The sequence below is a fragment of the Podarcis muralis genome, chromosome 17, assembly GCF_964188315.1.
Source record: "Podarcis muralis chromosome 17, rPodMur119.hap1.1, whole genome shotgun sequence".
Lineage (NCBI taxonomy): Eukaryota > Metazoa > Chordata > Lepidosauria > Squamata > Lacertidae > Podarcis > Podarcis muralis.
In genome coordinates, this window is record NC_135671.1 from 33,286,662 (window position 1) to 33,302,844 (window position 16,183).

Genomic DNA, 16,183 nt, shown 5'->3' on the forward strand with positions numbered 1-16,183 from the left:
TGGCTCTAAATGTTAGCAATGATGTTGATTTCAGACAGTGGAAGCAGGTCTAGAATTTTGTCCTGAATGGGAGCCCAGCCACGTGACAAGGACACTGACCATAGCTTTCCTTCCATATGGGGGAACTTCACCAAAGCAAGACTGAATACTCAAGTGATTCTCCTAAAAGGAAAGCCTTGCTTGTGCTAGAAAGTAACTCAATTCCTCATTGACAAGGGACAGGCCACAGCAGCTTTCCATAGGATGGGATGATAGCTTCAGGTAAGAATCAACTAGAGAGTAGCCATGCTATCATTTATTTTCTACTATCCTATATTCTCTTTCAAGAGTAGAATTTTATATACTCTTTAACCACTTTTTGGCAAGTGACCTTGCTTTGCTATGGAGCACGTAGTAGCTCAGAGTACAACGATCATCCAAACACAGTACAACACAACAAATCTGTTTTATGGGCCAGACATGAAGTTTAATTTAATAGAAATTTTCTTCAATCTTCCATACATTCAAGTGTGAACAAGTGAGATGACTCCTCGTGTTAGTCTCTGCCTCCATAGGCTCTTCAGTTCCTAGCTCTCTGCCCGGACACATCTAAAGCAGAAATTTATCACCCCCACCCCTAGTGATCCTCCAGCTGAAGCTCTGCAATGACCACCACCACACCCTGACACACACAAGGCTGTCATATGAAATATCTAAAAGCTAAGGGTGCCATCCAAATTGGGTTAAAAGTAATAGTTTGCTTTGCCCATTGCACTTTGTGCTTTTTTAAAAAGCACCTGATTTGTCTAATGGGCACAGCAGAAAAAGTGACCGTTACTACTCTTAGAACAAGACAGGATGTCAACATCCGTTGTCTTACACATCATACAATACTGGTTGTCTCAGTTTTTGTTTTCCTGGAAGCCATCTAATATTCTATTCCCAGGTATCCCACCCCTTTTAAGTATGAAACCGCCATTTGGAGCTTCAAGTATCTTAAAAGGATAAGCAAAAGGGCAGGCAATACAGGGGAGTTCTGCTTTATGGACATCCATTTCTGGAGGGTGACTGGAGTCAAACTTTAGTGAAAAAGTGGCCATATTCTTAAAAAAAAAAAAAAAAAAAAAGATGGTCAATGGCATCTTCCCCATTTCAAAGGGTTATGTTCCTACAGTTAGCCACCTTAGGACGCAGGTTCTAGTTCTCCCTCTACACACATGAATGAATAACTGATGACATTTGGGAAGAGGTTTAAGACAAACAAACACACCAATAAAAAAAAAGTTCTTTTGTCTCATAGAGACATTACTGTTATCCCCTCTCCTTTGTTGGGTTCAACCAAGCGGACTGCATGGTACAGGCCCAGGGCGAGGCTCAGCCAACAAGCACACCTAACCACCCCTAATCACAGCTCATCCTTCAGTGGGCCATCTGTTTCTTCCTCCTCATCCTTTTCTTCCTCTTCCTCCTCATCCTCTTCATCCTCCTCATTATCTTCACCCTCCGGCTCATCGTCTCCTTCCTCTTCTTTCTTCTTCTTGTCTTCTTCCTCCTGCTTCTTTCGTTGCTCCTCATCTTGCTGCTCTTTCATTTTCTTCTCAGCATCCTAGTGACAATTTAAAGGGATATATGTTCTTGAATAGGGGTTATCATATTAAGTAGGACTCAGTAGTATGGTGCTAAAGGCTTGAAAACCATGCAGCTGCTCTCATCTCTCAGCAAAGATATACAATACAATAGAAAATGTAACTTACAGAAGTTAGGCGATTGCTACAAGCTTTGAGTGTTTGTTCATTCCATACTTAAAAACTCATGGAGGGCAGATAGATGAACAAATACAACAGATAGTAAGCAAAAATCAAATCTCCATATTTAGACTGACAATTTCCCATTTGTGCACAATTGGCAAGGGGGCAGAACAGGGCAAGCTCATGCACATCCCATTGATGGATGCAGTGCCTCAGAATGCAACCTCTCCATGTAAATGGGGAGTTGCTTGCATATGAACGGGGGAAGGCCATCACTTCCATACCTTACCACTGTGTTTGACAAGGCACCTGACTATTAAAGAGAAGCTTGAGTCTTGGGCTCTGATCCACCAACTAACTTAGCTTTCTATATCCCACCCTTCAGCATACTATACTTCCAGGGCTAATCATGAAGTATTAAGAACATGATAAAAAGTAAGGAGCAGCAAAATAAAAGCAGTTGAAAACAAACAAACAAAAAACCAAATTTGATCTCAGAATAGAATCAGAGTTGAAAGAGACCTACCCCCCCCCCCCAGTAGGGCTGGGTGATATTTGGTTTTGAATATTGCACCATATCACCAGCTAAATACTGTGACATTACAAACATTGTGGTATACCAGTATAAAAATGGAGCAACATTGGCTGGCTTCATGGTTTTTCCTGTATCATTTTTGCCAGCGCCTGCTTTTATGATTCACTGCCTCCTGCTTGAGGCAGGGGAGAGCTGAGCCAGCAGAGCTAATACGGGCTGCAAGAATTGAGAAAAGCATTGGTTGGCTTCATGGTTTTTCCCACATTGTGATTTTTGCAACACACACCAGGATTCATGATATTTTGCAAGGCCAAAAATTATGAAACCAGTATCACAATATGGACTTCAAACCGGTTTTGGATGATATATCATAGAAGGAATGAGATTGAGGCCAAAAGTCATCCTCAACATTTTAACATAGTCCATAGCAGTTTCTAAAGCTCAGACTCTGGAACTTGCTCATTTGAAGTGGAGATGAAGATTATTCATTTAAAGCACTTTACAAAACCTAGGTAAAACTAGATGATGTGGTGATGACCCTGGTCATAAAGATCAAGAAAAATGACTCCTCACCTTGGTGGCACCCCAGGTTTCATTGCCAACTTCTTCAGCAAATTTCTCATCATCAGTAATCAGGAAGTTGTCAAAAATGGTGCCAGACTTGACCTGTAGCAAAGAAGAACAATGAGCTCCAATGTTTCTACATAACTCTAGGTGTCTCGGACAGCTCATCAAGCAATGAAGTGTTTCAGCATCACTTCCAATCACACCAAGTTGGTTTTTAAATCAGCCATAATTTCTCCACCATCCGCTCCAGGTTCATTTAAGTATTTACACTCTACTTTTCTCTCATAAATCCTGCAGCTGAACACAGAATAAGACAGCACAAAATTGCCAATAGCAGCTGCTGCTTTTGATACCACATTTTGAATCAAGACCACCTTAATTGCATCTTAAAGCGTCTTGGATAAATATTGTTTATATGTTCTCTTTTATTACTACATCGTAGATATGGTATTCCTATAATTTGGTGTCTGTTTGGACACAAAATTAGATTTGAGACTGCTCACAACTTCTATTAACATTTATATTACTTATTTCAATAATTTTTATCCTGCTTCCCCACTAAATGAATGCTTGAGAAAATTGGCAGCTGTGGCAACTAATTTATCAAGTTAATATGTTTTCTGTTAAGTTACTTATAGTTTTCTATGTCATCAAAGCATACACAACAGGAGTATAATATACAACAATCCTGAAAGGCAGGAATGCCACCAGTAGATCCAGAATATATTCAGATGTTGGGGCAGGAAGCATTGGAAAAACAGGAAACTATGCAAACTTGCATCCTTAGATGACATTCTTCTATGCTTAACATCTGACCTGAACTTTTTAATAGTAAGCTTCTAGCCAGGTATATGAATGTGGTAACTTCTCTTATGTTGTTTGTTGTGAACTGAGCATGGAGAAGTGGGATATTGTATCAAGAACTCACCTGCCACAAGTCCAAGCCAATGACACCAAAGTTTTCAAAGAAGTAAAGGTCGGGATCAGGAGTGTACTCAGGATTATCTATCTCGGGATGAATCCATTTTCCTTTGTAGTTGGGGTTGTCTATCTGACGAGGTTTCCACTCCCCCTGTAAAAATATATTAATAAAAAATATAGGAAATCCAGAACCTATTACAGCTGACACACAGAGCCAGTTTTAAAATAAATCTCCAATACTTAAGTGGCCAGCACGTTTGATAACTTAAGCATGGACGGGACAAAAGAATAAAAAATGAATGGTTTACATTAATTCCAGTTTTAATTCAACCTTCTTATACATGTATGTGTACATTGCACATAAGGCTCTGGTGGCGTTTTAAAAAAGGACACCAATTACTGTACTTTTCAGTGTATAAGACTAGGTTTTTTTACTAAAAAAAAAAAAGAATCATGTTTAAAATAGGGGGTCGTATTATAAATGGATTGTGCATGGGGAAACGTGGGATTGGTTGATGCCGCGAGCCAGAGATTGTGTGCAGTGTGTTATTGTTGTCTGCGGCAAGGTGATTGGGTGTCACTGCGGCAATTGGGGGAAGACCTTAGGAGGATGTTGTGACACGCGCATGTTAGCATTGGCCAGGCAGGTGAGTGATTTCCCCCCAAAAAAGCTCAACAACTCTGGGCAACCTCCCCTCATTTTCTTAATTTTTAGTCCCCCAAAATAGGGGGCGTGTTATACATGGAAAAGTACGGTATGTTCATATTCCTGTCTTGTTCAAGACATCCAAGGATCAATTTGATTTTTTTCACCTGGATCATATTATTAACTTCTTGTTTTCAACATGTCTATAACTACCTACCCAGAAAAACAAAGATAACACTGAAATTTTATCTATAGCAAGGCCATCTTAGACCAAGAGCTTGAAGTCTAACTCCAGTATAATAGGTTAGTGTGATGGTTCTAAATCCATAGTAACAAACCCTCTTTGCATTAAGAGGTGTTTCAAGGGCAACCCTAAAATATTCTATATTAAAAATGACATTTTGATTAAAGACTAATTAATCATGGTGGACATCACTTTAGAAGAGGCATTCATCTGTGTAAGGGACAAGGGGGTGTCTCTTCTAAGACTGCTTTCTTTTAGAAGTCTATTACTCAATTAGAGGCACTTAAGTGAGGAGTTTGGTGGTGTGGCTTTAAAAATGAAAACATCCAACACTGCAGCCTTAGCCACTATTTACCTTGTATTCTGGATTTTGGATTACTGGTGGTTCCCACTCGCCATCCATCTCTTCATCCCAGTCCTCAGGCTTCTTGGCATCAGGATCAGGAATATGTTCTGGCTTATCCCAGTCCTGAAAACAAGTTGGGGGAAAACAGGTATTAGGCAACGTTATCACCCAACCAAGATCGGTATTGCCTTCCTGCATTGCAGGGAGTTGGGCTAGATGGCCATCAGGGTCCCTTCCAACTCTACAATTCTATGATTCTGCACAGCCATCAGTTGAAGCTACAGTGTCACACTCTCTTCTCACCCACTCACAAAGAACATAACCATTTCCCCAGCTCCCTCTTATTGTCTACCCCCCAGTTGAAACTCTGGTTTCAAGTCTGGTGCCTCTGTTTACATTGCTCTTAAGTGCTGTGTATATTGTTGGTGCTATACCAGCACTAGTACACACTAACCTCTGGTTTTGTGTCTTCAGGATCATCTATCTTAGCTCTTTCATCCCAGTCATCTGGTTTCTTTGCCTCCGGATCCTTAATTTTCTTGGGAGGCAGGAAATCCCAGTCATCCTCCAAGCTGCCAGACTCCACTTTGTTGTTGTCAATCTTTACTTCATATGTGTTATCAGGCCGCACGATGAGGGTATAAAGATGTGTAAACTCGTCATCCTGTCAAAGGAAACAGCTTAAAACTGAGGATAACAGATTCCCTTTAGCCTAGGGTGGAATGCTTTTCAGCAAGGAAAAAAAAAGGCAGATTTAAGTCAAGCTTCCCAGCGATACTGCATACATTTCCTAAACTATTGCACAAGTCTGACTACTAGACCATGTTAATTTACAATTAAACAGACTATTATTTACACAGTTTCATTTGCAAAATGAATACATTTTGCATGCTTTCATTTTTTACCTATGGGGAGTTCCTTATTCCCATAGAGCCTCTTTTGTGAACAACAATTAAATATCAAAACCTGCACACTGGACAATTCTCCTATTTCCAAACAATTAAATGCCCACAATTGTTTGAGGCAAGGCTGAAATTTCTGGGTAGATTCAGAGTAGTATTTTAATGATATAAAAAATGAATGTTAGAATGTAAATAGTTGCATCTAATAAATGAAGAAAAGTATCAGTTTAGACAAAAGACTCATTTAACTCTATATATGTTACAGAGCACCAACACGTTAAATTAAGAAATTTCATACAGTATTTATAAAATTATACCCAATGGTAGGCCTATGTAGAGTAGCTCCATTGAAAATAATGGCCAGTGATCTTATTGGGTGCAGTCCAATAATAACTTTGGGGAATACAACCTAATATCTGGTTTGATTTAATTTATTATCAATTCTATCCATTTTTATCCATACTGCTTTCTTTCTAGGATCAGAATTTCAAAAGGACTTTGCTCAGTTAGGTCTCCAGACACTCACTTTACAACGGATGTCCTTATTGATTAAGACATTTTTGCCTTTGTAGTTGAAGATCACATGAACTTTCTTGGTACCTGGGCCACAGATATCAGGGCCTGCATTGGAGACAAAGGGCATAGGATTCATAACAGAATTAAAATGGAGGCCCACACCCAGATGATCAAAAGTGGGCAGCAAGCATTCAGTTCAGTCTCAGACTAACACCACAATGCCCACTTACAAGAATACAGAAAATACTCAGTTCACTACTGCATAGCTTAATCATTCCCCAATAACAAACGCTATTTCTCAAATTAGGTGCCATTCCAAAAGCAGACCGATGTAAGTGTTGTAGAATGGTTTCCAATGCTTGCCTAGCACCATGCAAGGCTATACCCCCTGCCCTCTAAAAACCAAACACCATCATGCCCATTTACTAGCATACATGGAGGAGGCCCAAGGGAAGGAGCATCAACCCTCAATTTGCTGCATGGGCCTCTTGTTGACCCCCTCCTACAGCCTTATAGATTAGCAACCGCCCAGACAAGTATGTATTTCAAGCAAGCGCACTCACCAAACATGATGTTGTACTCAGAATCCCCATGCATGTCCTCTTGGTTCAGGGTTGAGGGGAAGAGTTTCACATAGCCACCTCCACAGTCAATGTTTTGTTCGTGTTTCACTGTGAACTGGACCACCAGGGTCTTATCCTTGTTGCTGAAGCGATCAAAGGTAGCAGAGAGTGCATAGAAACGAGCATCCTGACTTGTCTGAAGTCCTGGGAAGATGAAACACAGTCAAGGTGTATATAAGAAACGGGGATATCATTATTATAGATGACAATAGTGTGCAAATCTGATCATACAATACCCTCACAGAAACCCTCTCAAGTTTTTTATTACCTGGGGGACCAGAAGTGGAAGAATAATCCAATGTTTACAAGTCTGTCTACAAAAGTTGTGGCAAGTGAAAACTCAGGGATGGCCTGATATACTACCATTTAATAAGGCAAGCCTGATCCTGTGCAACACTGCAATCATCACCTTCAGATTTAGGACTCCATTTGTGACTGAATTAAGAGAACACAGTCCTCCAGAACATCTCCTTACCTTTGTCTTTCTCTGCATCTCCATAGAATTTGCCAGCAGTAAGCTTGAATTTCCCATAGTCAGACTTGTGCTTTGATTCTACCCAACGGTTTGTCCAGGCATCTAAAAGGAACACAAGGAACAAATTTTGAAACTAAAGAGCTACAATGATTCACCACATACATTTGGTTAACACTGGGCTACAAATGCTCCCAAGACCACAGAGGGCAAATAAAACCATTCAAATGCAACATGTGGCACAAACATTTTTTTCTGTTCAGTTACAAATATAATTTTTGCAACAAGCTTACATTTTTGCAATGTTGCAGTGACCCTGTACAAGGAAGCAAAACGTCAGTCAAAATCAGTCAGTTTTGGTTGCAAAAGTTCAGGCCCCACCTTGATTCTTTTAAAATCAACTTACCACTCAACTTGAAGCAAGTTAAAATGGATACAATAATGGAGTATCTGGTATGATGACTACAGGTATGAGTTGGGTCCAAAACCTTGCTCTTGGCCATGACATGTAATGGCAGTCCCAGGACAAGACAGTCTCAGGACAAATGCCCAACACAACATCGACTTTGCTTGAAGCGATTTAGCATATAATGGGTTGTGACAGATTTATATGTGGCCAACATCCCAACCCCTTTTCAATGCTGTGATGCATATGAGATCTGTATGCTGATTCTGCTTTACTTGTTATTAAATGACTTCCCCTGTTGGCTACTGCAGCTCTTGCCAATCTGGCTCACACCAGGTATTTTGGGAGCACAATTCCCCAGCAGGCATGCACCAAGTTAGTGAATTGTGGTTTACTAAATGGTCCTGTTTTTGTGGGTTCCCTTGATCTTTCCTCCCAGCCAGATCTACTTCACAAGGTTGTGGAAGATCAAGCTGGCAACATGAATTTGACCCATAGCTCATTAAAAGGGTGAAATGCAAAAAATGAGCAAATTCTGATCATGTGTAAGTTAACACATTGAACACAAACCAAACTAGAATTTAAGATAAAACACTTGTCTTAACCTGCAAAATCCTGGCAACAATTTCAGCAGTGAATAATAACATGCTTTGCCTGATCACTGCAGATGCAAATGATCTACCTAATTTCTATCCGCCATAAATTTCCTACATATAATATGCTACAACAGAAAAGCAGTATTAGCACCTTCACTTTTGGGGTACTGGTCCCATTTAAGACAGGGCACTGCAACTGCATGGCTTTCTAATGAAACAGCTTTGCTATGAAAAGTATTTAATTAAAAAAATGTGTAATTAAAAGTGTTCAGATCCACAAATGAAATGATTAAGACATAATCCTATACGTGTCAAAACCATATGCCAATGTGTTAAACATGGTTTACTCCAAGTTAAATGGATGAAGATTGCAGCTTAAATCTCTACAAAGAGGAACAAGAGAAAATGCATGTCAGACGCTCCACAGCAGCTGGGCCTCAATACTGGCAATTTCAACTGTATTATTAAAAGGCTCTACTGGACAATAGTTGACTCCAGCAGCGGTATACCAAAAACTAGTATTCAGGTGCTAAAACAATCTAAACAGCTTCCACTCCCATCTTGCACCAACACCCATTTCAATCCTTATTGCCATGCACATAACACATGAAAACCACCATATTTCTGTAGAGTTCTTAAGAGAAAAACCAGCTGGCAGTGTCTACACTGCTTTTCAATTCTCCACACCAGGATGCACCTGTCATTTTCGATACTCCAGCAATGGGCGGTCTGTGTGTTCTAGAGACATCCCCACAGCGATCTATTTAGCCCGTGTTCTATATCCCCATGGCCCCTGCTGATTATGGCTTAATTACCAACTCCCCATCGCATCCCAGGTCTAGACTAGACACAACAAGACCTATGTCCTTGTCACACATGCAGTTAAGGTGGCATCCTCCCCAAGGTGTATGCATGTGTGTGTGTTTGGGGGGGGGCGGTTATAGCAGGTTCCATCACATCTGCTAGCTTCTCTCAAGCGAGGCTCTTAAAAACAGCAACTCAAAGGCAGCATATGAAACTGCTCCTGTGAAATATTGGCAAGCTGAGTTGCTCCTGAAAAAATGGGAAGGAGTGTGACAGAATGAATGCATCCTTCGCACAAGTTCCCCCTCTTAAGGTGCAATGCTTCTTAGATGCCCATTTTTACCTGGGCGGGGGGGGGGGGAGAGAGCAGCCATACGTTCCTCCTCACATCCTGCCCTTCATGTGACAGGATCCTGGAGCTCCCAAGGAAGCAAGCAAGCCCCTTCTCATTCCCTGCACCAGCCTTAAGGGACGCTTTCTTCCTCCTGGTTCTGACAGCTGCAGCGCTCGCCCCCCCCCCCCCACCTCCCCGAAACCGAAACCCGGCCCGCTCCCAGCCGTGCCTCGGCCTTTGCTGGCTTAAGCCGCAGAGGGGCCTCCACCCCTCAAGCCCACCCTCCCACCCCCAACATGGGAATAACGCCGACCCCGTCCGCCCTCACGAGGCCGCATCGCGTGGAAATACTCGGAAGGGCTGCAAGGAAAGGCGAATATCGCGATCCTGTCAGACGACACTTGACAATTCGAGGGGGGGCAGAGCCTCCTAAGATGGCGGGGGGAGCAATTAGATCGATGCGCCGACCCCCCCCCCCCGCCGCCTCTAAGCCTCTCCTCTGCCGGCACAGCCCCAAGCGAGGCCCGAACCCCCGCGGCCCAAGGGAAGCCCACCCGGCCCCCGGGAGCCTTCAACCCGGCCCCCGGGAGCCTCCAACACGACCCCCCAGCCAGCCAACAGCGACCCTCACCTCCGTCCCCGAATTCCTCCCTGAAGTACTGGGCAGGCCCGGCCGACGCGAGAGCCAGCAAAGAGCAGAAGGCGAAGAAGGGACCCATCGCCCTGTTTAGGTTTTATTTCCCCGCGAGGCGGCCCTTTCAAGAAGAGCAAAAGCTTCGGTGACGGACACCGACGACAGAGCAACTGCGGCCGGCGAGGAGCTTTCGGTGCCCTTTTATAGGGCTCTCCTCCGAACGCCCGCCCACGCCGCGCTCCGATTGCTCCATCCGGCCCCGGCCGGCGCTGCTATTGGTCTGCCGGCAGCGCGGCGGGCTAGGCGGCTCCCCCGAACGTTGGCGTCCCAGATGGCTGCTTCTTATTGGCCGCCGGTCCCGGCCAATGAGGCACGACCACGCGTTCGGGGGGAGCCGCCCCCCTCCCCTCCGCCGTGGATGCGTCACCCGATCTTTTTCCCTTTTTTTTTCGCAACAGCCCCACGTGAGCCCAGCGGGGTTTTAAAGGGCCAGTTCACGGCAATCTTTCCCACGCCCACCCCATCGCCTCCCAAGCCAACGCGTTAACTGGAATAGCCATATGCAGAATGTGTTCCCAGCACTAACAAGCACACCAAGGAGTGGCCAAAGTACTGGAGCCTCAGCTTCACGATCTGTCCTTCCAGTGAGCACTCAGGGCTGATTTCCTTAAGAATGGATGCGTTTGATCTTCTTGCAGTCCATGGGACTCTCAAGAGTCTCCTCCAGCACCATAATTCAAAAGCATCAATTTACGGCGATCAGCCTTCTTTATGATCCAGCTCTCACTTCCATACATCACTACTAGGAAAACCATGGCTTTAACTATACGGACCTTTGTTGGCAAGGTGACGTCTCTACTTCTCAAGATGCTGTCTAGGCCTGTCATTGCCCTTCTCCCAAGAAGTGCTATCTAGCCAGGCACTATCTAAATCAGGGGTCAGCAAACTATATGAATCTATAAGGCCCATGCAGATGATCTAGTATAAGGTGACTTGGTGGGCTTCCTCACTGAGCAGGTTTACAACCCCGCCTCCATCCCAAAGACATTTCTGTTAGGCAGGACAACATCTCATGAGGCATTTGATGAAGTGCACTGTAGTCCAGGAAACGTATGCTTTAAGAAATGTGTTAATCTTTCAGGTGTGTTCTTATGGTGCTGCCAGATGTGGAAGCAACTGTTGCTCTTCCAGCCCCAGCAATTTGGGGGAGGGTGGGGGGGTAGGCACCTGTTCTGAGCACTGCAGATCCAGGTTCCTTTCCAATTACAGTATTCGCCATCTAACTAGAGATCTGCCAGTACAATTTAGATCATGGGTAGGCAAAATAAGACCTGGGGGCCAGATCTGGCCCAATCACCTTCTAAATCCGGCCCGCAGATGGTCTGCGAATCAGCGTGTTTTTAAATGAATAGAATGTGTCCTTTTATTTAAAATGCATCTCTGGGTTATTTGTGGGGCCTGCCTGGTGTTTTTAAATGAGTAGAATGTGTCCTTTTATTTAAAATGCATCTGTGGGTTATTTGTGGGGCATAGGAATCCGTTCATTATTATTTTTTCAAAATATAGTCCGGCCCCCCCACAAGGTGTGAGGGACAGTGGACCGGCCCCCTGCTGAAAGTTTGCTTATAAGCATAGAGATACAACCTGGACTAAAAAAATAGCAACCACAAATGAACAGAAAACAAAGGCAGCATGGTTGGGGCAGAAGAGGCTAATAATGATATAGGCTGCAGGACTAATATAGCAATTGTTATAATCATAGGTGCTTCGGTAGGATATATGAGAGATTGTTGCACAAGCAGGAAAAGACAGCTTTACTGGAATCAAATTATTACATTGGGGAAAGCCTGCATGCAGCACAGACAATTGTGCCACGCTCTGTCATAGACATAGGCAACTGGGAACTCACAGCAGCCCTCAGAGCTTCTCTTCAGACTTTCTCGATTGCAGTCAGCAATCCCAGGTAGGCCTTCTTATTACGCAGCTCAGCTACCTCTCCTCAGATAAGCAGAGCCAAAGGTTATATGTCAAACAACCCCCTACTTCTTTGATCCCATCAGAACCAAACAGACAGCAGGAAGCCCTCCTCGCTATGCACCTCAGCCAGGGGCTTACCTAGGGCTTGGCCGGGTTGGCATGGGTGCTCCAGAATCAGGGGAGACAGACAAAAAGCTCTTAACCGCTCACTCCTGCACTTATGCGAGCAAGCCATTGGTGTGTATAGAAAGGACAAGAGTTCTACCAAGCCTCTACTGCAGGGGTCAGCAAACTTTTTCAGCAGGGGGCCAGTCCACTGTCCCTCAGACCTTGTGGGGGGCTGGACTATATTTTGGAAATAAAAAATGAATGAATGTCTATGCCCTACAAATAACCCAGAGAGGCATTTTAAATAAAAGGACACATTCTGCTCATGTAAAAACACCAGGCAGGCCCCACAAATAACCCAGAGGTGCATTTTAAATAAAAGGACACAGTCTACTCATGTAAAAACATGCTGATTCTGGGACCGTCCACGGGCCGGATTTAGAAGACGATTGGGCCAGATCCAGCCCCCAGGCCTTAGTTTGTCTACCCATGCTCTACTGCTATTATTCTCCTTGGAGACCTTTTCAGGACCAAGGACCATAGCTGTCAATGTTTCCCCCTTTTTTAAGGGAAATCCCCTTATTCTGAATAGGATTCCTCGCAAGAAAAGGGAAAAGTTGACAGCTATGCCAAGGACTGTATTGGCACCTTCCAACCTCTGCAGAGAGGAGGGCCTACAACAGCATGGGCATGGCCAAAAAGGGTGTGTGGTCCCCCACAACAGTTTATTGCCTGTGTCTTGATTGACACAGAAGTCAGTCAGGGAGTAGAGCAACTGTATTACTGGCTTTCCTTCCCATCAGAATATATAGGCCCTCTGAAAAATGAGTTGCCACCTGACTGTTTTTAAAAGCCTGTTCACAAAAGTATATTTTGCCATTTCTCACAAGCATACTAACTTGGGTTTTCTTTGGTGGTTACCAGTAGACAATGTTCTGTAATGATGGAAGGACCCTGTATTTTCTTTGCTCTTTCTCCCCCCCCCCCCCCTTTATTTAGATTAGCTTGGTTTTTTTATTGTATTGTATGGCAAAAAAATTCAATAAAATCTATGGGAGGCAGAGAAGACCCTGCTCTATATCACAAGCTGTTTCCAAATGGGCAGGAGTGGCTGGGGAAACCCAGCCAGATGGGGGGGTATAAGTAATAAATTATTATTATTATTATTATTATTATTATTATTATTATTATTAATGATACAGCATCCTCTCCTGCAAAGCTTAATGGGGGAGTGTGGGGCCATATGGGGAGAGGTACCTTCCAACAGCTAAATTATGATTGTACATTTTTAGTGAGAATCTGATTGTTTTATCTTTTTTTGTAAACCATTTTCAGGGTGTGTGTTTTTCTAGAAATGGTATATAGTTTTTTGTAAAATAAGAAATAAATGCGGATCACACTGAGTTAACAGGCTTACACCCAATTAACTGTGTGCATTATTGCATCTGAAATATATGCAGCATACTCATAGTCTCTGTATCTTCAAAGTGTTGGAGATGAAAACAGCACCTTGAATTGTACCTAGAAGGTAACAGGCAGTCAATGCAATTTCTACAGAACCACTTGAATATGTTATTTCCTCTCTCCCACCCCCCCACCCCCCGCCCGCCTGCCAAAAAAGGGATCTTGGTTAGAGTTAGAACTGTTTGAATCTTCAGAGCAGCCTTCAAAAGCAGCATTAGATCACATTGCAGTAGTCTGTATCTGAGGCTGCACGCACATGTATAAAGGCAACCAGGTCTGTGTTTTCCATAAGAGGCCCACCCGGCATATCAGACATGACTGAAAAAATGCATTATTGGCTGTAGACACTACTTTGGATTTCAGGAATAGTGCTAGATCCAGGAATACCCTAAGCCTGGTGATCTAGTCTTTCAGGGCTGCGTGGAGTAATGTATGCCACCACTAGACTTTCATGTCCCAATTATATTCTGCATTTCCAAAACTAAGCCTGCAATTCTATGCATACTTTTCCTGGGAGTGAGCTCCATGTGGGGCTTCATATCTGAGTAGATGCTAAGATTGCACTGCAAGCCTCTCAAAATGGCTATTTCCCCCAGAGCCATTGGCTCCACCATCTGCTTCATCTTATCTGGATTCAACCTTTGCCCAATTCACTAGGCCCCCAGACAAACACTGGTTCAGAACACACTGCTGCTGCCCTTGTATTAGTTGAAAATAAAACACAGAGCTGTATATCATCTGCAGCCTACACAGAATTCCAACGCTCGAGAAATTTCTCTCAGGGGCTTTTGATAAACAAAGGTGACAGGACTGGAAAATGGGAAAAGAAAGGCAATCTGATTTATCCACCCATAAAAACATATGAGGCAAAAGTTATCTCACAAATGGTTTATGCGGCGGGAGACCATGGTAATTTGACCCTAGCTGAAATGGCACAAAACACCTATTTATGAGAAGGCCTTTTTTCGTACAGTCCTCCCTACAATGCAATACCCCCTTCAACAGAGATGAGCAATTTCAATTTTATTAATTAGATTTGTGCATCACCCTTCATCCAAAGAGCATAGGGAGGTTCACAACAACAAAATACGAAATGAAAACACAATTATACTACCCCAAACTCCACAACAGGGGCTTCAGACAAACCCACTTGCCCCAAGGGGAGCGGAGAAGCTTCAAGGCAGACAGTTGTTTGTCTTTTCCGTTTTTAATGTATAGTTTTTATTGGTGCTTGTTATGTACTGAAGTTCTCACCCTGGGCCAGCAGGGGGATACTGTACGTAGTTTTCACTCAGGTCCACATATGCAAATAAGGGATTGAAAGTAACGTTCAGTGACTGAATAGTTACAGAAAGTGGTTACAGTTGCGTTTTAGTGGAGCTCTATATAAGCAGGCTGGCTGAACCCTTCAGTTCAGTTCTGTTCTGGCCTGTGAATAAACAAGAGCTGTTTGAAGAATCGCTGTGTTGTCTGATATGTTCACCCACAACTTAACAGTGCTAATTATGGTGATACATTTTATGGAATTTCACTTCTATATGAGCAATACTGTATAATATTGTTTTATTGGCATCCGTCTGTCTCGATAGAAAATGGGAGTGCGCCTCTGGGGTTGAAGTAAATTTGCTGGAGAATCACAACACCTAATGTGGCTGCAGAGACCTCACGGATGTAGTCCAAAGGAAATCAGAGCAATATGTTTCGCACCAGCTTGGTTGCAGGGGTTGCCAGAGGGACGCGTACAAGGCACCATCCAACCCTCTTAGGGACTCCAGCCCGGATTTGTGTAAAGTTTACTCCTTAGCCTTTTCTTCTCCCAAAGATGTTCTGAAAGGTCTGGACTTTTCCTTAGGGTTTATTCCCAGAGTCTTGCCCACAAATGTGTGGCAGCAGATGTTTAGGATCAGTTTTCCTTCTCCTAGATGGGCTACCTTCCCAGATTGACGAACCCCACTTGCCCCCTCATTTCCCTCTACAGCACATGCAGAAACTGCTTTGTTGACTGTTGGACCCAACATTGGTCTCGTCCATTCAATTCACTGGAGCCTGTCTTTGAATGCAGAGGAAGTCCCCAGCTCAGCAAGGGTTTGAGCCAGTCAGGGAGTAGAGCAACTGTATTGCTGGCTTTCCTTCCCATCAGAATATATAGTTCCGTGAAAAATGAGTTGCCACCTGACTGTTTTTAAAATCCCGTTCAGATAAATATATTTTGCCATTTCTCACGAACATACTAACTTGGGTTTTCTTTGCTTGTTATCAGTAGACAATGTTCTGTAATGATGGAAGGACCCTGTATTTTGTTCGCTTTCTCTCTCCCCCCCCCCCCTTTATTTAGTTTTTTATTGTATTGTATGGCAAAAA

General features: G+C 43.4%; 1 protein-coding gene across 1 annotated transcript; it reads right to left on the reverse strand.

Annotated features, from left to right (window-relative positions):
• Positions 1-440: 440 nt before the first annotated feature.
• CALR (calreticulin) lies at positions 441-10,459 on the reverse strand. The gene is made up of 9 exons (XM_028712687.2): positions 10,271-10,459; positions 7,503-7,604; positions 6,968-7,171; positions 6,415-6,509; positions 5,441-5,650; positions 4,996-5,109; positions 3,758-3,901; positions 2,836-2,928; positions 441-1,585 (listed from the first exon to the last, which is right to left on the reverse strand). The coding sequence occupies exons 1-9, from the start codon at positions 10,356-10,358 to the stop codon at positions 1,385-1,387; spliced, it is 1,251 nt and encodes a 416-aa protein (XP_028568520.1). The 5' UTR covers positions 10,359-10,459; the 3' UTR covers positions 441-1,384.
• Positions 10,460-16,183: the final 5,724 nt, after the last annotated feature.

Bases quoted from the DNA above. Each gene is read 5' to 3' on its own strand.
- CALR (XM_028712687.2), bottom strand. From the start codon at position 10,358: ATGGGTCCCTTCTTCGCCTTCTGCTCTTTGCTGGCTCTCGCGTCGGCC. The intron at 5,651-6,414 runs GTGAGTGTCTGG...TTCCTTTGACAG, and splicing joins ATAAGGACATCCGTTGTAAA to GATGACGAGTTTACACATCT. The intron at 2,929-3,757 runs GTGAGTTCTTGA...TCTTTGCTACAG, and splicing joins TTGGCTTGGACTTGTGGCAG to GTCAAGTCTGGCACCATTTT.